This window comes from Nomia melanderi, chromosome 7, assembly GCF_051020985.1.
Source record: "Nomia melanderi isolate GNS246 chromosome 7, iyNomMela1, whole genome shotgun sequence".
In the NCBI taxonomy this organism is placed as follows: Eukaryota; Metazoa; Arthropoda; class Insecta; order Hymenoptera; family Halictidae; genus Nomia; species Nomia melanderi.
This window is the reverse complement of record NC_135005.1, coordinates 12832866-12853596: the sequence shown is the minus strand read 5'-3', so window position 1 is coordinate 12853596 and position 20731 is coordinate 12832866. Positions and strand designations below refer to the sequence as shown.

Sequence of the window (20731 nt, the reverse complement as noted above, 5' to 3'; positions counted from 1 at the left end):
CACTAGAACTACCATATCAGTCAAAATGACTGGTTTCGATTTTTGTTTCGCAATTACTGATACCTTAACCCTTTGAACTCTGTAGGCTCCAATATTGCATCAGTTGTAATACTGAATATTTCAATGAATCAAAGAAACTACCCTAAGATTATTCGATTTTCCACACATCCAAATTTTGTACTGATAATGGAAATAAAAAATTGAAGGAATATTATAGCATTTTTCATTTTCATTAGAGATACTATAAAAATTAGTTGCAGTTGCTGATAGATTACAAAACCATCTGGAGTGCTAAGAGTTAAAAGCATTGAATATTCAAAATGATCTTGAAAATAAATAGTTTCGTTTGAATACTATAATGAATGTCTGAAGAGAATGAAAATAATTTATTGTTAGAATTTTTATAGGGATTACATATTGATCGTATTCGATACTCGGTAGTTCTAGTGTTAAACAAAATATACTCCTATCATCCGTTATTCAATGAAACTACTATTCAACTTCATTTCATCTATTTCTATACAGTCAACTCTCCTATAACGCGATTAACACGTTGAATGCCATGGGGGTCACCGGTGACCCCCAATCGAATCGCTATAATTCATTGAATTAAACGGTGACTGTTTGAAAACATTTTTATTTTATAAATAATATCACCTAATGCAATGACATTCGACAAGATAAACGTGCTATAACAATAACGCGATTTAATTCAATAATTCAATATTATATCTCTTTTCGTTTCCTGTATTTCGCTTCGTGAAATCGTGTGGCAGATTTCTGTTATACATATCTAAAATGTTAGATTAATGTAGGACTAGCAATTAACCCTTTGCTGACATCCATCCGCATTTCGGTGAGATGAAATATTCAAATTCGGCAGACTTAGTCGTGGACAAATGATCTAATTAGTCGAACAGCAACAGATCAGCAAGCATTTTCTTTCTTTCTATCAATTAAGAAACCGATATATAATTTAGCTTCATATGTTGAAGGTTTTGTATGTTTCGGAGAATCTTCGTCCGCAAAGGGTGAAACGATTACTTATTATTTTTTAATTACGCATTATTGCAAGATTTTTAGTCTATCGTTTAATTGATAATCCTTCGTTAATGCAACATTTTAGATACATACAACACAAATCCAAAGTAAAATTACGAATTCCTTATTCACTTCGTAAGTTAGAAATTTCGGTTTGATCGACGTTTAAAAATCTATCAATATAATATAGCCGGCGTACAATGTGTTAAGATGGAATGTTGTCGAACGGAAACCGCGTTATAAGACTACCGCTTTATAGAAGGTTTGACTGTATTCCAGAAATCCCTTTCCGACACAACTATCGATACCACTCGGCGATCAATTCGATCGTAACCGACTCTAAATAGCCATGACAACTTCGAATGGGGTAGCTAAACTAACCCTGCTGCCAGGTACCGTTGCTGGTGTGACCATGTTCACGCAGCCTCTCGTTCTGAGATCCCAGAACCTGACGGTCTTGTCCTGCGAGCCGCTCACGAACATCGCTCCACCCCAATTGTACAGGGTGAGCACGTGGCCGCTGTGACCGCTCAACGCCTGGAACGGCGTGCCGGTCGCGCAGTCGGTTACGTAGATCTTGCAATCGCCCGCGCCGCCGCTGATCAACAGGCTCGACTTGTTCGAGGTGTCCTCGAGGAAGCACAGGTCCCGCACCGTGCCATCGTGCATCGTCAGCTCGACCTCTTGACCTGGAACAATCGTCGGCGGACGTGTCAGCGCGGCGAGAAAGTGTTTTTCCCTAGCTTTTCGAAGCTCGTTGCGCAACAATTACATAAAATCGTTACATATAGAGCGGTCTGCCGAGAGTTAATGACCGGTTTCCTTCTCTCAGCCGGAGAATTCGTCGGTAATCGCCGAGATCCGAGCGATACCAGTGTTATTACGCGATTAACGCGGTTTGGAGGAAATCCGGGGTACGTGGCTCGGATATTTGATAAACTCGATACGCGAGACTGCGATAAGTGACAATTGAATTCGGAACGGTAACGAAAGCTTTGCGATGCTACATTTGTGTTATTGTAAATTTGATGATCAGTTGTATAATTAACACTAGGTTTACGGGCATTTACTGTACAGTTTATTCTATTGTTCCTGGGAAGTTATTTGTTCATTTAGATTTTGGAAATTGTAGATGCAGAAATAGACAATCAGGATTCATATGTAATTGGATCAACGAAAATCGATTAAAACATTTACCAAATAATGTTTATAAAATTCAACCTGCGTCTCCTCAAAGTGACTATAGAATATCCTTCTGAATTCATTATCTATTTCAAATATATTACACAACAATATGATATCCGACTTTTTCTATGTACAGTGATATAAGTTGACCTCAGTGAAAATTGCCATCCGCACAATTCAGTTTTCTGAAAATTAGCCGGTACGCAATGCGTTAACACTAGAACTACCGAGCATTTAATACGATTAATATGCAATTCCTATAAAAATTCTAACAATAGATTATTTTCAGTTTCTTCAGACATTCACGATAGTACTCAAATGAAGCTATTTATTTTCAAAATCATTTCGAATATTCAATGCTTCGAAGATATCGATAATTGCTACACAAAAAAATCGAAACCAGTCATTTTGACTGGTAGTTCTAGCGTTAAATAGTTTCTGCGTAAAATTGCCGGTCAACAATGTGTTAACACTAGAACTACCGAGCATTTAATACGATTAACATGCAATTCCCATAAAAATTGTAACGATTATTTTCAATTTCTTCAGACATTCATGATAGTACTCAAATGAAGCTATTTATTTTCAAAATCATTTCGAAGATATCAATAATTGCTACACAAAAAAGTCGAAACCAGTCATTTTGACTGGTAGTTCTAGTGTTAAATATCTTCTGCGTAAAATTGCCGGTCAACAATGCGTTAACATCCTCAGAACGAGCTCTTTCACACCCAGACGTTTCACTGCGAGAAAGTCGCAGTCGAAACCGCTCGGACAGACAAATTATTTCGTTTTGTTGAGAGTGAGCGTGAAATATATCTTTAATCGCTACAAAGTATCCGTTGGAGGACAGCCATTTTTATTACACGCGCTGAGCGTTTTTTTTCTCCGCGTCGTTCTGCAGTTCATAGCAAACGCTCAACCGTTGAACAGCGTTCCGTTTTTCAGTTTTCGTAAATCACCGTAATACATACTAATAAATATACACTTAGTTTCTCAAACCGTGTTACGTTTATTTTCGCAAATAAATATTCAACGCGTTTACCTTCGAGATTCGACGTGTCGGCATTGAAGCGCATCAGCTTGACAGTCTTGTCGTTGCTTCCGGTCGCCATGAGCTGTCCATCCGGTGTCCACGCGAGACAATATATCGAGCCCTTGTGGTGTTTCGTTCTCTTGAAGAGAACCGTAGGCTGATACGTCTGATGGTCCTCCCTGCGAGACAAAAAAAGCAACAAAATGGAACAACCGTCTCTTCCATCTAAAAGTCGAAACGCGCCGTCGATGTTTTTCGCCGGGTTTAAATCGCTCTGTTCCATTTCACCGGGCAAGTGTCACTAAAACAACGAAACGGAATCGCGCGACGGAGTCGACGGATCGAGACGTCGGTCTTCACTTTTCCCCCGGCTTTTCGATACGACTTTCCATTTCGATACCCCGGGAAAAAAGAAACTCTCGATCGTAATCCGCGGAATTTATATGTTTATTAGCGCCGCTGCCGCGCGTTTTTCGTGCATTCGCCGCGAGATACCGCGGCAGATTAATAAGTAGACTGCGCATCATTATGCAGATACGGATTTTACGATTCCCTCTCGCTAAACGGATACTCGCGTTTTCCATTGAAGATTTCAATCGGTCCGGAACTAGACGCGGAACGTTTTTCTTTTTCCGGCCGATCTTTGCGCGTTTTTAGCCTCGGTCCGCTCGCGAGGTGCTTTCAGCGTAAAAGATCGAGGTTTAGAAATCTTCAGCGACAGTTTTGAGACGTGGCAGGGGAAATGTTCGGTCTACTTTCGATTCAAAAGCGTCGGATTTTTTGATCGTAGCGAACGGAGCGAGTATTTATCGCTGCAACGGGAATATCTGTGAACTCTCTGTTTAATTTCTAGTTTCTGTGGTTATTAGTAGTTCATTTCGTAGTGAAGTTATTTTAATTCCCTTATTACCGAACTAAAGGAAACCCCTGGGACACCCAATGTATTATCTGCAACGAGACATCGATCGTTTTCGAACTCCAGTTCTCAAATCCGAAGAATCGCTAATTAAATAATTAAAAAGATCTCTGCTGAACACAATGACAGCCAACAGTTTCTGCTTCATTCGGTGAACCTAATTATCGTTCTCGATCTCCTTTACATTATCAAATATCTATATCTTCACTGAGTTTCAGTGACACACCGAATCTCACACAAAGGCCTATTTAACTGTTCACACGTATCCACTTTCATAAATACATTTTCCTTTCCTCGCAATTACTTTCAGTTGTCTATACATTCCTCTTCTATATCCAACAAATCAGTTTCAATCGAAAGCTCCGAAAACTCTCGATCGAGCATCCCTGATTAACAAAACTAAGCTGCACGTTTCCAACGAAGACGTAAATAGGAAAGCCTTTCAGTCGCCAGATTCGACCCAACAAAATTATAAATCGTAAGATTCAATATTGTAGGAATGGATGTATTTGAGTGTGAGAACAGATATATTGACAAGTGACGAATGTGTGTGCAATAGATGAACGACGCGACTGTGCGTGTGAAATAGGTAAAAACAAAATTGGCAGGAGACTTCGCCAAATTTCGGAATTCATTCCCAGCGCAAGTGGTTAATAGCAAAAAGTATCGTCAATACTTCATAGGAAATAATGAATACTGAGAAAAATATTCTCGAGTGCAAAGGGGTGGGTGTTGTTCCTAGACAAGTCGAGAATCAAAATTCGGCATCGATTTCTTCGAGGTTCGAGCTCGAAGGATCTCCGAATAGTTCCCATGCGTCACTTTCCATCAGCCTCGTTGCTCGCGTCGTTCCCAGGTGTGTATCGCGCGCGAGCGGTCTGTTCTCCAATTAAAGTTGAAGCGGACGAACGCGTTTCGGCCGTGGAAACGAGGGAGAGGAGCGCCGATTACGATTTTAAGAAACGGGGAACGCCGCTTTCACGCCGGCTGCGCGTTTTTGCGTCGATTTTAATTAGCCGCGGAGTTTTCCCAGCCGGATCCGTCCCGGCGCGGCGTATCGCTCGCACGCGTTCGCCGATCAAACCTCGCCGCGAACCTTAACCGAAACCTGCCCACCCACCCCGTTCGTTCGCTTTCTTCCGAGGAAATGCGAGTATCGCGTGCTCGGAACGATCGGACGGCCGGCCGCGATCACGAACACATCGGATTGCTTTATTAGAATACGACGTTTTACTTTCTCCGCGTGGAAAACACCACGACACGCCCGGATTCGGCCGATTCGTGGGGGAGTAATTGAAACGAGGCTCGGTACGGTGTTCTTTTTAACATTGTTTCTAACGTAGGTGTCAAAAGACACCCTTTGAAGTTTTATCTTAAGATTATTTACTCAGTTTGATACTTTGCCTTCAACTGAATTTTGCATATTCCCTGTAGTTAATTTTGTAATCATTATTGGAAAAATCGAGGTTCAGGATAATCATTATTGGAGATACGAGGCTCGATACGGTGTTCCTTTTAAACACTATTTCTACCGAAGGTGTCAAAAGACACTCTTTGAAGTTTTATCTTAAAATTATTTACTCAGTTTGATACTTTGCCTTCAATTGAATTTTGAATATTCCCTGTAGTTAATTTTATAATCATTATTGGAAAAATCGAGGTTCAGGAAAATCATTATTGCAGAAACGAGGCTCGATACGGTGTTCCTTTTAACACTGTTTCTACCGAAGGTGTCAAAAGACACCCTTTAAAGCTTTAATTTAAAATTCTCAGTTTAATAATTTGCCCTCAATTGAATTTTGGATATTCCCTGTACTTAATTTTATAATAATAATATTAATTATATTAATAATACGTAACGATTGAGTTCAAGTAACTCAGAAGCGTCAGTAATGACTGACATGGCGCTTAATCTGTTAATAATTGCTAGAAGAAGAAATCAGGAATGGGACATTTTGACCTGTCTGGTAGGGTTAGTGTTAATTGGTATAAACTGTCGTAAATTAAAGCTGTTGATTCTGATTGCTTGTTGCATGCGCCAAAGGTGAGAGTCGTATCGTTCAAATCATTGTTGTATGGGCGAATAGTGGAGACTATGTATATACCCTTGCTCTTTTCCTATTATGGAGTTTGTAGATCTGTTCGATATCTTTTGCTGACTCAATTGCGTTTAATTGGTTAGCTCGTTGATCAGGGAAACAGGCTGTTGCGCGAATAACGTCAGAATCATGGTGTCAACTGGTTGAAACCAGGATTTCGACGTTTTCAGAGAAGAATCGTCAGAATTTTGGAATTCGATCGTGGTTTCAGAAGATCACAGAATGCAAGAAACTGAATGTACAGTAGTTATGTATTTTTAAGGATACATTGTAATATATATAACGAAATTCTGCTTTCGTACAGTTTCCTTCCGCGCAACAGAAAAACAAAGTTTTATTACGCTTTCAAATTATGCACGTCTGCTAATCAGGCTGCGGATCTCCGCGCAGATGCGTGTTTTTCAGGAATTAATTGATGAAACCAGGAATTAGACGGTAGTCTACTGCCTCAATAAACGTTTTTGCCGAACGAGATCGTATCTGACGGTGAATCTGCGTTCAACTTTCTTCGAGCTCTTATCTTCTCTTGGATTCTCATCCAATATTTTGTTTTTTTTTGTTATAAATGCATAGGTATTCACGGTTTTCCGAGAATACTCCGCGAGTCGGTTAGAACTTCGAACGCTGCAGAAGAAAGTGTAATTTATAATAGCAAAGAGGAATGAAGTTGTTCGCGTTCGAAAGTAGACGAGAAAATCCGCGTTCGAAACGCTTCGCGCAATTATACTGATATATTTTTAATTATCCATCGAACTGAAATTTATAACTCAATTCCCAATGAATTCGTAACTTATCAAAAGGAACGAGGAATGTTGTTTTTTAATATTATTTCGGATTCGTGTCGTACACGTCTAAAATGTCACAATAACGTCGAACCGGCAATTAGGGGATAGAGTAAAAATCTCGTAAATACCGGCGTACAATGTGTTAATCAGAGGTTGTCACGCGGCCGCGCGTTTATTACGTTCCACGTTGACATTTTACATGGAAACAGAGTGAAGCGGCTGTCGTTCCAGACTTCGCGAGTGGGCGAGAAGAAAGCTTGGATTCCTTGACAGACGGGATCGAGATGAAAGCAACACGAACGCTGACGATATTCCAGCGAAACGAGTGTTTTCTTCGTTTTCGACGGAGACTTAGAGGATCCAAGGAATCAACCCTTTGCACTCGAGAGGCGACACTCGGTCACCGCTTGATTTGATACAGTGAAACAATGAAGTTGAATATTTAGTATTTTGAATGAAACTTTGTATTGCTGTGTGAAATATTTAACACTAGATTTACGGTCAATTTGACGGATATTGAACTTTTTAAACATTATTTAGTAATAGTTTGAGTCGATTTTGATTCGCGCAACTACGCATTGCAATGTTCTAGTTTTGAAGCTACAATTTTCTCGAATTCTACAGACGAACACTTAGTTTTCTAAGAATAGAATAAAGTGTAGAATAAACGTCCGTAAATCTAGTGTTAAATAAAATAATTAATTCATTTTGCACTCAAAGTGGCGAATAAAATTAAGTAATCAGTTAACTAAAACTTTCATATGCGCAGACGTGGAAGCTTAACGTCATTGTAACTTGAAAGTTACAAAATATATTCGTTTGATGAAATTACTGAAACTATTGAATATATTGTTAATTTCTATTCATATGTGGATATTTACTAATTTTACACTGCATAGATTTTGTTACAATCATGAACAAAAATTCGGCCTATAGAGGGTTAAAAAAACATGGTCTTTGTCTAGTTAGAAAATGTTAAATATATCTAGCGAAATAGTTCCGAGTGGAAAGGGTTAACACATTGAGTACTGGCAACGAGAAATTTACAGTAACAACTTTAATAATTACTTTTCTAAATATTAGTGAATTATAAAGTTCGATATTCGATAGCAACATCCGTATAATGCAATCGTAAAAGAAATAATGGAATGGAATAACATTTGTATTAACTGCGAAAAGAACCATTAAATATGCGTCAAATTATCAGTATTATAACATTTTTCTTGAAGATAATTTATTCTTTAATGCATGATATTTTTTGAAATGATCTCCAACACACGACCGCAGCAAAGTACTGTCACGCGAGAGACTTACGATCCTTAAGTGTTAATGTTTCATTAGAAAACGACGAACATATCTAGCGAACAAAGCTTTCGGCAGCAACGAGTCACATTTCTGCCGATTTCCGAGTGCTTTCGATTCGTGGAAAGGATTTCACAGCAATCCGGTAGCGCCGATCGAAACGACGTGGAAAAACGATCGTTCCAGCGATCGATCTGCCGAAGTACGTTATTAAACAGCTCGAATTACAATCCCAGAACACGGGCGTGACACGCGGTTCCCATTGGAGGATAATTGACCGATCGCTCGGCATTCTAACGGTCGAGTCCGCGGGAACCTTGTCTTCGACGCGGCTGACGCAACCCCGCGTTGCGCGGCAAAAAATCACTTCCTGTGATTTTACGATCGCGGATAGTTGAAATTTACGTATCGCGCGACGGCCATTATCTCTCCATCGATCGGCAACGCCAAACAAACTTTTACCAGTCGCACGCTGCCGCGCACAACCTCGAAACGCGTTTTCCTTTTGTCGTATTCAACAGGTTTCACGGTTCCAGCTGCAATTTTCCCTCTTCTTTCCTTTTTTTTTTTATCGCCGATCAAATCCGACGTATTTGGACGAACATTGTCGTAATCTCGGCTCGTAAATCTGACGCGTTGCACCGCGGATCCGACGCCCGAGACTTTCACCCCGTTGTAAATATTAATTTAACGCGTGTATCGTAACACCTCGCGCTGGAAAGCGCGACGTTCCGTCTTAACGGCCCCTGAAATGGACGCAGAAAAAAGACTCGGGAAAAAATTATGTAAACCGCCGGTGTTTTTTCGTCACTCGCCGGAACGCTCGGCGTTTCTTGCGAGGCTCTTATCGGCTCGAGCGTAGGATTTACGAGAATCCGCGGAGTCCCGTGAAAGCGCCGGCAACCTGAGTCGGATCGAACGAGAAAAGTTTAGTTGGGCGTTGCTTTCGAAGTTAACGATGAGCGACGGGATCGATAAATTTCAGCGCGGAAACTTTTCTGCTGGGAAGTTTTGTGAAATTATTAAAACTGCTCGGGTAGCGTCGCGCGGATATCGATGACGCGTGATCGATCGACTTTCGTGCGCACCGATTTATCTTCGAGGAGAAACACGAACTATGATCGTTTCGGAGCTTGGAAATAAAGTTAACTCTTTGCACTCGGAAGATTCTTACTAGAAATATTTTGACATTTTCTGATGAGTCTAGTATATATATATTGTAATTTCTCTTTGAGTTAGTTCCACAAAATATCGCCTTTATTTCATCAGAAAATGCCAAAATATTTCTATATTATAATAATTATATATTATAATTTTTATATATATAATATAATATAATAATAATAATATAATAATAATATAATATATATTTATAAATTATAATATATAATTATTATAATATAGAAATATTTTGACATTTTCTGATGAGTCTAGTATATATATATTGTAATTTCTCTTCGAGTTAGTTCCACAAAATATCGCCTTTATTTCATCAGAAAATGTCAAAATATTTCTATATTATAATAATTATATATATTGAGAAATATATATATATATGAAATATTTATATATATTGAGGAACAAAGCTATTTTATTTCAATATTTCTCAAATTGATGTCACAGAAGGTATATTAACCCTTGCCTTACAATAACGTGTGAGACTCGTGAACATTAATAGAATTCAATAAACAAACATTACTCGATTCTTCGGAATTCAAATGAAATATTATTCTTCCGTTATTAATTATTATATTACAGAGTAAACGTAGATATAGAATACACACAGAATTTTCCTCTTTTTCCCATAAATAATTACTGACAAGGTTGTATCTATCACAAGTGAAAAATAAATCAGGTAAGGGGTTGAATATAAAGTTTTATAGTTTTACCGTGTGAAATCAGGTGGTGAGTGAGAGTCACCTACCGAGTGCAAACGTTAAATAATGCAAAACTGTTTAGTAATGTAAGTGAATTGATAATAGTCTAATGTAAGAATTACCAAGCTAAATAACTGATAATGGTTTCTATTTATCTTTTCTATGAAAACATCAATGTTACGTAAAACGCTGAAGTATTTCGTAGCAATGAACGTGTTAACAATCGATAATTAATAATTTCGGGGAAAAAGATGATACTGCGTAATAGTAATGGCGGGCAACGAAGGAATCCTCAGCTGGCCGAGCCATTCAGGAATGCTCCGTTTGGTATGAAGGCCTCCGCCGTTCGTTAAGTCAGCAGGCTCGCGTAAAATTAGTCCGTCCGTCGCGAATTTAACCGTTTCAGTGCTAAACAAATGTTGTGGATATATACCAAAAGCGCGGAAGTGATTCGGTGTGCAGGAAAAAGGATCAATAAGAGTAGTTATCTGATTAGATCACAAGTATTCTGTTACTACAGAAAGAATATCAAAAAATGATATTTACTCGAATACATTCACTTCGATTTATTTGTTGAAAATATCGTTAGAAAATTATAATTGATACTGATAAATAGTAGCTGCCAAAGCTGTCGGTAAATAATTTGCAGATTGATTAGCGGAGAATAATTTATCGTGCAATTTCGTCGATTTGTTAACGACGCCTGAGACCAAAATCATGAAATGAAAACTGCAACTAATTTTTGTAGTATTACTAGCGAAAATTAGAAATGCAATATTTCTTCAATCTTTCATTTTCCTTGTTTGTACAAAATTTGGATGTGTGGAAAATCGAATGATTTTAGGGTGGTCTCTTTAAGATTCATTAAAATATTTAATATTGTAACTGGTGCAATATTGGAGCCTACAGAGTTCAAAGGGTTAAAAGAGAATCTTAGGAAATCGTTCGAAGCTTGGAAATCGATCGCTGCGAGAATTGTCGGAGGCAATTTAATTAACATTTTGTGTCTGCGGTATATTAGCATTGCCGGTGAACGCCTTGAAATTGTTAACTGATGAAACGAATTGAGGTTCGTTGACCCTAGCGTGAGTAATTGAAACGTTCACGCTCGTTGAAGCTTAGATATTTATAATTCTATTGGATGAAATTTTAGATGGAAATTCTGCTCGATGATTGTGGGAAAGATTTGATGTTTATTGTGAAAAATGTCCATTTGAAACTTTTGTGCAACATCGTTGCAACTCGGTTAACACTCGATTAACCCTTTGCACTCGGCAGTTTTTCACTAGAAATATTTTAACGTTCGATGATGAGATAAAGACGATATTGTGAAATTAACTCGAAGAGAAATCACACGTACATCGAGGAACAAAGCCATTTTAGTTGAATATTCCTCAAAATGATGCATTATAGGAAATGTAATATTAAATATCAAATTTTATAGTTTTACTGTATGAAATCAAGTGGTGACTGAGAGTCACGATAGGTTACTTTTAGTTTCTTCAGACATTTATTATAACATTCAAGTGAAACTATTTTCAAAATCACTTCGAGTATTCGATGCTTTTAACCCTTTGCACTCAAAATTTTATCACTGGAAACATTCTCCCATTTCCGACGAAACATAGACGGCACTATTTCAAACGGACTAATTAGAAAACATACGTCAATTAAGAAGCAAAGCCATTTCATATAAATATTTCACATATTATACACAATTCAATATTATATATAACACTTTGTAATTCTATTATATCAAATCAAATGGTGACTGAGAGTCACCTTCCGAGTGCAAGGGTTAAACCTTGTGTAACGTATCAACACAAAACATCGAAGTAAAATAGTTCTGTCTCTTATTTTATACAAGATAACCAATCGTGTTAGTTGCGAAAAATCGTTAATATTTCAGAAAGTCAGAATATAAAAGTCAGAAAGTAATGAATATTTTTCATGAATAATTCCGTCGAGTGCAAAGGGTTTCCCTCCATTTTGTATATCTCGCTCTACGAAATCGCGTGGCGTTCAACGTGTTAATAACCGTTTCTCCTATCAACGTTTTCTCGAACTTTCTTTGCTACAACGCAAAGTAAGCAAACGATCGGTATTGTTTCATTATTCCCTTGTTTCTCATGCTTTTTGCCCGCGCAGCGTTACGCTTCGATCTATCGATTGCTTAAACGGCCGACAATGTTAAACAGTGACGTAAACGTTACCGCGTTTTGCACTTCTTTTTACGGGCCGTTAGTAATTCGTTTAGCAGTTTTATATTCGCCGTGCTCGTTAAGTTTTCATCGACCCAATTTCAACGTGAATTTACCTTGTTCCCAGGTTTCCGTTCAACGTTTCCACAGTCGGATTCCGAGATCGAATCTAATCTCCAATCGCGGGTGATCGAGTAAACGCCGGAAAAATGCGTGAGTGGTGTGTGGCGTCGGGGCCTGTTCGCAGTTCGCACCGATGGAAACATCGGTTCGCCGATCGAACGAAATTTAGGAAGCGAAAGCCGCCGGCCGGAACAAATTGCTGTCGTAAAATCGAACGCGAACCGTAGGTGCAGAAACGTGAAATTTCGTGTTCGACGGTGATTCCGGAAACGGGCCGCCTCGCGTCGCTATCCCGCGAGCACGGTTCACGTTTCTGGCTGTTCCTTTCGCGCAGATGGTAATCGCGAAGAAAAAAGCCTGGCCAGTTGCTAAGATACGCTTTCATATGCTTCCGACAGGATCGACCCAGATCAAAAGGCGGAAAGCTGTCGGGACTGTTCTCGCGTTGCGTGTCGGAGAAGTTATGAATTGTGAAATGAGACTCGAGCGAATCGCCGGCTTAAATGTTTCATTTGAATCTGTAATGGATTATAGATGGAACTTTGCTAATTACAAAGCTGGAAAAATATTCACTTTGTTCCGAGCTAATTATCCGTTTAACCACTCGCGCTGGAAATGAATTTAGAGATTCGACGAAGTATCGCGCGATGAATTTTCTTTCTTATTTTACGCGGATGTGGACATTAACTCCGTAGGCTCCAATATCGCACCAGTTGTAATATTAAATATTCTCATGAATTTTAACACTAGATTTACGGACGTTTATTCTACACTTTATTCTATTGTTCCTAAAGTTACGTGTTCGTTCGTGTAAATCACGAAAGTTGTAGCTTCGAAACCAAAGTATTACAACGCGTATTCGTATAATTGCACGAATCGAAATATACTTAAACTGTTACTAAATAATGTTGGAAGAATTCGGTATCCGTCAAATTGACGGGTTCCGTAAATCTAGTGTTAAGGAGACTACCTTAAGATTATTAGATCTTCCGAATATACAAAGTCTGTACTGAGAAGGGAATTAAAGGTCTAAGAAATGTTATAACATTGTTAATTTTCAGTAGGACGACTATAAGAATTGGTACGTGTAGCTGACATATCACAAAACTGTGATTTCAGAAACTTTCGGAAATGCAGTATGAAATAATCAAAAAATTTCAGTAAAAAGTTCAATGACTCAAAGTCACATCGTGGTGATTAGGGTGAAAACAGTTCAGTTGCTTGAATTGTAAACTAGATAAGTATGTTAGCAATAGAAGTAGTGGACGAACCAATCGATTAATCGTTCGATTCTTTACAGAAACTATGGAAGCGCGTTTATCGAAATTTCCAATGTCGAAGGAATGATTAAAATGTTACTGCTTTGGTTTATAGGGCCCAAATGTTCAAAGGCCAAAGAAACTTTCGGAAAAGCAATATGAAATAATCAAAAAATTTCAGTAAAAAGTTCAATGACTCATCACATCGTGGTGATCAGGGTGAAATAAAATAGAATAATTCCGAATAACTGCTAAGAAACATTCAATCTCACCTGACATCGTGCAATTTCGGATACGAGCATATTCTCAGCGTCTTCGAGTTCGATCCCACGGCGTACAATTTCCCATGGGGGTGGAATTCGGCGCAGCGCACCGCCTGCACGTCCTCGAGCGCCGTCACAGGAACGAATCGCGGCCTGCCGCCGTTGCTGCTGCCGTTGCTGGCGTCCAGTTCCTGCCTCGGCTCTTGCTGGAAACAAAAGCGAACGACCGGTTCGTATATTCGATCGATTAATTGCGATCGGCGTTCGCCGTTCGCGACTGACATTTGCCGGCGCGACTCAAAGCGTCGGGGTTCGATACGATCTCCGCGGTCCAGCCGTCATAAATGTCACCGGCGTCGAACCTGCGTCATCGGTGACGGCCCCTTAATGACTCTTGAATCCGACATTACTGGCTGAACGGCGGTTTTACTTGTCGATCGCCATTTCATACGCTTGACGCGACAGAAAGGTTTCACGGGGGAAACCGACGCGTTAGATTGATGGAGATTTTTACTGGCATTATTGACTTCCATTAAATTCTCGTTAAATGTAAATTCATTTATCGAAATATACATTAACTTCGTTCCAGCGATGTTTCATTGGTAATCTTTCATTTTATTTTAGCGAAATCACGATCGTACGCCTAAGTTCAACGAAAATTTCAAGAACTTTCGAGCCTAGTCATTTACTGGACTCAACCTGTGCGATTGTAGGACTGAAGAATCGTTAAATCATGAATTACGGCTTGCATTGTTTCTCCTCTCGCGACAGCGTGCGGCGAACGAGTAAATCATTAGTCTCCCCGTGAATTAGTAACGGCACGAGATCGATCTGCGAATGATTAGAACGACCGTGTAAATAAGCGCGTTGCGGTGTGTTTTTAATGAAACCACCGACACCCGCAGCCATTAAGTTAACGAAGTTCGCTAGAGCGTTCACGTTCGGCGCAATAAAGTCCTTTAAAACGGAGATAAACGTCAATTCCCTTAATTGGCTCGTAAATCGGCGGGATCGCGTAAAAATCCCCGGTCCGGTCCTCGATTTCCTCGCGGGAGGCTAATAGTCGCGGAAGTAGCTCCCCGGAGCGCGCGTGGCATGAATTAACGAATCTTAATGGAGAAAAAGCGGGATTACGGCAACTTTCGTCGGCCGGACGCGATCTTTCTTAATATCTCACTTTTAAACCGGCTGCGGGTGACGTTAAATCCCGAACGACGGCCGTCCCGACCCTTTCTCGCGCGCCGCGGAATAAAAGTGACACGGTCCGAGGACATTTTTCGCCGCGGAACCAGTTCGCTCCGCGAGCAGAGCGGCGCGTTACGAGCAGCGAACGTGACGGGACGACGAAAAGCCGAGGGGAATTAGAAAGTCGGACCTTGAAAGGATTTCCAACGCCTCTTTCCTAGACAATCATGAAATTTATTTGTATGCTAATCCCGCCGGAGCTTCCTGCTCGCGGCGGTTTGTCGTTCGAGTCTCGCGGTTGCGACACTCGCGCACGGATAGCGCAATAGGTATCGACCTCGTTAATTAATCCGGCGATTTTCCCGCTATCAATGTCGATACACGCGCGATTAAATAGAAATTGAAACGATTACGAGTGATTTACGGGGCAATTTGTACGCGTCCGATTTGTGCTGCTGGACGTACGACGAATGTGTTACGTTGAGTTCATGTAGAACTGGATTAGGATAATAGACGGATTGACTCGTTAGATTTGGTTAAGACGATTTTGAGAATTTTGAAGATGTTAACCCTTTGCACTCTGTAGGCTCCAATATGGCACCATTTGTGCTATTAAATATTTTAATGAATAAGTTTAGAAGAACTATCCTAAGACTATTGGATCTTCTATACATCCAAATTTTGTGTTAAGGAAAACAAAGAAACCTAAGAGATGTTAGAATGTAACAGGTTTCATTTGTGCTAGGGATACTATAAACGGATTGGAGTTGTTGATAGATTACAAAATCATCTGGAGTGCTAAGGGTTAATTTTTGATGGGTTAATTTTTAATTCCAATGAACGCGCTTTCATAGTTTCTATAGAGAATCGCACGATTAATCGATTGGTTCGTCCAACACTTCTATTGTTAACATACTTGTTTAGTTTATAATTCAACTAAACGATTTTAACCCTTTGCACTCCAGAAGTTTTTCGTTAGAAGTACTCGATGTTCTTTAATGAAATACCAACGACATTCGAACTGACTTAACGAGAAATCGCACATAAATTAGAGGAGGCTGTTTTATTTTAATATTTCACATGTCGATGCATTGTACAGAGTTTAATGTTAAATGTCAAACTCCATAATTTTGCTGTGTCAAATCAATGTGCGACTGAGAGGCGCCTACGGAGTGCGAAGGGTTAACAATCTTGTAAATAGCGTCTGTGATGGTAGAAAGTGTTCGATTAACCTCGTGCTTCACGAATTTTCCCTTGTTCTCATTCATTGTTCTAAATTTCCCAGGTGGAAAACACATTGTACTCGTTATAGAGGCACAGTCATTATGGAGATCCGATATTCATAAGCGGAAAATAGTAATTACCTTCAATTAGATAATTAAATTCAATGCGAGGTATCCAGCACGAGTTCGACACGATTTTCAAGGGTAGGGGTTGATCTTTCTCAGACAGTAATTATCGCTTCCACGCGATTGAAACATGTTCAATGAAAGAAGAGTATTTTTCCAGGTTCCGTTTTCGAATGTTTTACTATGAGGTTAACCTTTTGTCTTGTGATTTATTTTTCAATCTATATAACTGACTTCTGTATAATTACTTTGTGATTAATGATTTATTGAGATACGTTCTAGGCATATTCTATAGATATGTTTGCTCTGAAGTGTAATATTTGATAACAGAAGAATAATATTTAGTATTTAATTTCTGATTTACAATGTCTAATGTTTAATATTTAATATCCACTATATAAAATACAATATAATATCTAATACCTAATATTTAATATCCAATATCTAAATATTAGATATTTCTAATATCTAATATTTCCAATATCTAATATTTCCAATACCTAATATTTCCAATACCTAATATTTCCAATATATAATATTTCTAATATCTAATTAACATCTAATATGCAATATATAAAATATAATATAATATCTAATACCTAATATTTGATATCTAATATTTAATATCCAATGTCTAAATATTAGATATTTCTAATATCTAATATTTCCAATATCTAATATTTCCAATACCTAATATTTCCAATACCTAATATTTCCAATATATAATATTTCTAATATCTAATTAACATCTAATATGCAATATATAAAATATAATATAATATCTAATACCTAATATTTGATATCTAATATTTAATATCCAATGTCTAAATATTAGATATTTCTAATATCTCATATTTCCAATATCTAATATTTCCAATATATAAAATATAATATACTATAATATCTAATACCTAATACTTAATACCTAATACTTAATATTTAATATCAAATATTCAATATCTAATATCCAATAATTAATCCAAACCCGGAAACAATAATGTTCATCAAATTCCCCTTGATATCACGAGCCCAAAGCAGCACAACAAGACAAAAGGTTCCGTTTTCCGAACGGTTTTCATTCGAATTTACTTCCGGGGCGTCACGGAACGATAGCCTTCTGACGCAATCTCGGCTGGTTCCGCAAAAAGCAGCGACGAGGTCGTCTCGCCGTGCAACCGGTAACGCAGGATAAATAAATTTTCCTCGGACTTTTTCCCGCGGAAACGGCGACTATCCGAAAATGTTTTTCCCCCCAAGCTCGCTTTGCGCAACGTGTTCCGCGCGCCTCGCCACGCTTTTACTTTCGAGTCGCGCGCGAGTTCTTCGGCCGGCGATTATCTCGATCGCGGGAATTAGCAAAGCAAATGGGAGAGACGCTGCCGGTGACCTCCTCTTGGCAAATCGCGGACCGAGAGTGAACTCGTCTCGATTTCACGGCGGGCTGATCAGACATCGTTCTCTCCGATCGCCGCGCCGGAGTCTTCTCCCACTTTCGATGCTTCAGTTATCACGAGATCCCGTTTCTCAGCTCTTCCTCGGATTCTCGGATAAAATATCCGCGAAGACTTTAACACGTTGCGTGCCGGGTGATTTTCAGAAAATTGTAACGACGCCGATTTTCAGTGAGATCGACTTAACCAAAAGTGCCATTAATTAATCCTCCGATTAACACTAGAATTACCGAGCACTGACTTTTTGAAATTTCTCTATAGAAACTTCAAGAGTGTATCTATTGAGACTTTAATTGATTCATTATTCAATTCCTATATTCGCCAAATTAATTTCTTTAATAACTTCCAGAGAATCATCCGTTTTCTTAATAATCGCGAGAAGAAGAAATCTGGAGTGGGCCATTTTGACAAGTATTTTTCCTTAATAATTTCGTAAGTAATGTTTCGTAATTTTTCATATTTTATGTATTTTCTCTTTTTCATCGTCAAGTATTGTGGACGATTTGTCTATTCCAGAAACATTACCGTTATTTTGTTTTTAGCTATAAACATACTGGGGTCTCCCTATAGGATCTCACTCAGTATTTTAACCAGTCAACTGTGTTTGACGAGTGTACACGTCGTCTTAAAACTCTTAATGGTGCTAACTTTTTCAACGATTATTTATTTTTTGAAACAAACATGTAATTCTTCTTCGTTTTGCTTTAGTTTTTCGTCAGGATATATTTCAAGTGCATTTGGCCTGCGTTTGACGAGTACACGCTTCGTTATTTGGTTTTATTGCGCGCCCAATGAGAGATTTTTCAAACTAAATTCCACACTTAACTGATTAATAATTCAGTAGGAAAGAAAAGAGTTTTATGATTATTCTGTATCGATGTTTACTCTATAACTTAAAGATTGATAATAGATAAATAATATTTCATTTATATGGGAAATAAATGAACAACGTCTACGTTTGCTGAATTCGGTTGGAAAGTTTCATCACGAATCTGACTCGATATTATAAGTGAAGGCGTTCTTCGAATGTTTACACTGTATTAACAAGTAGCTCAACACATTGTACGTCAACTAAATTTCAGTTGCTACAAACGTGAGCGTCGATGATTATATTGACAGATTTTTAAACATCAATCAAACCGAAATTTTCAACTTACGAAAAGAATAAATCGATTTTGAAATTTTACTTGAGATTTGTGTTATATCTAAAATGTTACATTAACATAGTGTTAAGTCTATGAGTCGAATTATTTTTCGTGATTATAATAAAATGTAGTATGAAATTAATAGATATCAATCTATAAGTCATTAACGTATTCGATAGCTTTAATAAGTATATTAAAACGAACATATTCTGTAACTTTAAAATGACGTTGAACGTTCACGCGCGTATAAAAGCTCCAATTGATTAATTACTTAATCTGAGTCATTAGTTCGCTAAAAAAGTGCTTCGATTCTTATTCATCGGATTTCGCTGTGTTATTAATATTTGCGATATTCCGTCGTTTTATAGGTCAGACGAGTATCGCTAAAAAAGCATCGATCGTTAAGGGTTAATACGCTCATCAATGTCCACGCTGCACTGACAAGTAGCATAATGACTGACAATAAACTCAAAAGAGCTGTTACCTTTTATTACTTATTTACTAACCCCCAACGGTCGATCGTTCGCCTTAACCGACTATAAACCCAATTATGCTAAGTTCATTTGAAACCGCCAAGTTTACAGAAACAAGTTCTACTCTAGTAATCAGCTGGGCGTTCTTAAATAGTAAAATAACTGTTTTCGAATAATGCGGTCCGAATAACTTGTGATTATCGTTTAATATCTGTCCGCTGAGGAATCACCGATCGGTCGAACACCGATGTTCGATGTAATGACGATCGGCCGGTTTCCATTATGTCCGTCGGTTTTGCATGCGACTGATAATTTCATTGTGCAACAACGTTTGATTTCCCGTGCCGACGATGATTCAGATATACCTGTCCCGACGGTGGAAATTGACTCGCGTTACGAAATCGTTTTTATACGAACGACCGTGGAGCATTAATCATTTAATGACCGGCCCGCTAAAAAATCGGGATTTATAGGAACATTTACAGGCGAGTCATAGCGAACGTAGAATCCGCTTTCTCCTCTGGCAAATTGTTAATAATAATGAATCATTGGCGGACATCGTTAAGGGTATCGGAGGAACGGATCGTAAAGCGAGTGGTTAAACTTATCACTGTCCGAGCGACGCGATCGAAACGAAAGATCGCCGGGGAAAAAAATCCGAAAGATCTAGGACGAGGCAGGTGTAGGCTGAACCGGGCAAAACAGTATGAATCGTTGCTTAGTCACGAACACCGTTTCTCCATCGATGTTCACCGTACTGTATCGTTCTCCAGGGAGCACTCGATCGAAAGAACGGGCACGTAACAATCGAATGCGCCAATTCGAAGGACATCTCTGCTGGGTTCATAAATGCGACTAATTTAACCCTTTGCGGAAGATTCTCTAGAGAATACGAAACCTTTTGTAGATTCTGCCAAATCACACATCGAATGTCTAAATAATGTAGAATAAGGAATTTATGTGCTGGTTTCTTACTGTTTGAATAGTTGAATCATTTATTTACTACTTAATATTACAAAATGGACGTTAGATCTCGGCAAA

At 38.6% G+C, this 20731-nt stretch overlaps 1 protein-coding gene across 8 annotated transcripts in view; it reads right to left on the bottom strand.

The window, feature by feature from the left end:
* LOC116430476 (WD repeat-containing protein 47) overlaps window positions 1-20731 on the bottom strand; it is a 118498-nt gene that overhangs the window by 7121 nt on the left and 90646 nt on the right. For all 8 annotated transcript variants that reach the window (XM_031984688.2, XM_031984684.2, XM_031984686.2 and 5 more), the window contains 3 exons: window positions 14097-14293; window positions 3272-3441; window positions 1423-1730 (listed from right to left, as the gene is read on the bottom strand). In XM_031984688.2, coding sequence (XP_031840548.1) covers window positions 1423-1730; window positions 3272-3441; window positions 14097-14293 — 675 coding nt within the window. The remainder of the gene's footprint in view (window positions 1-1422; window positions 1731-3271; window positions 3442-14096; window positions 14294-20731) is intronic.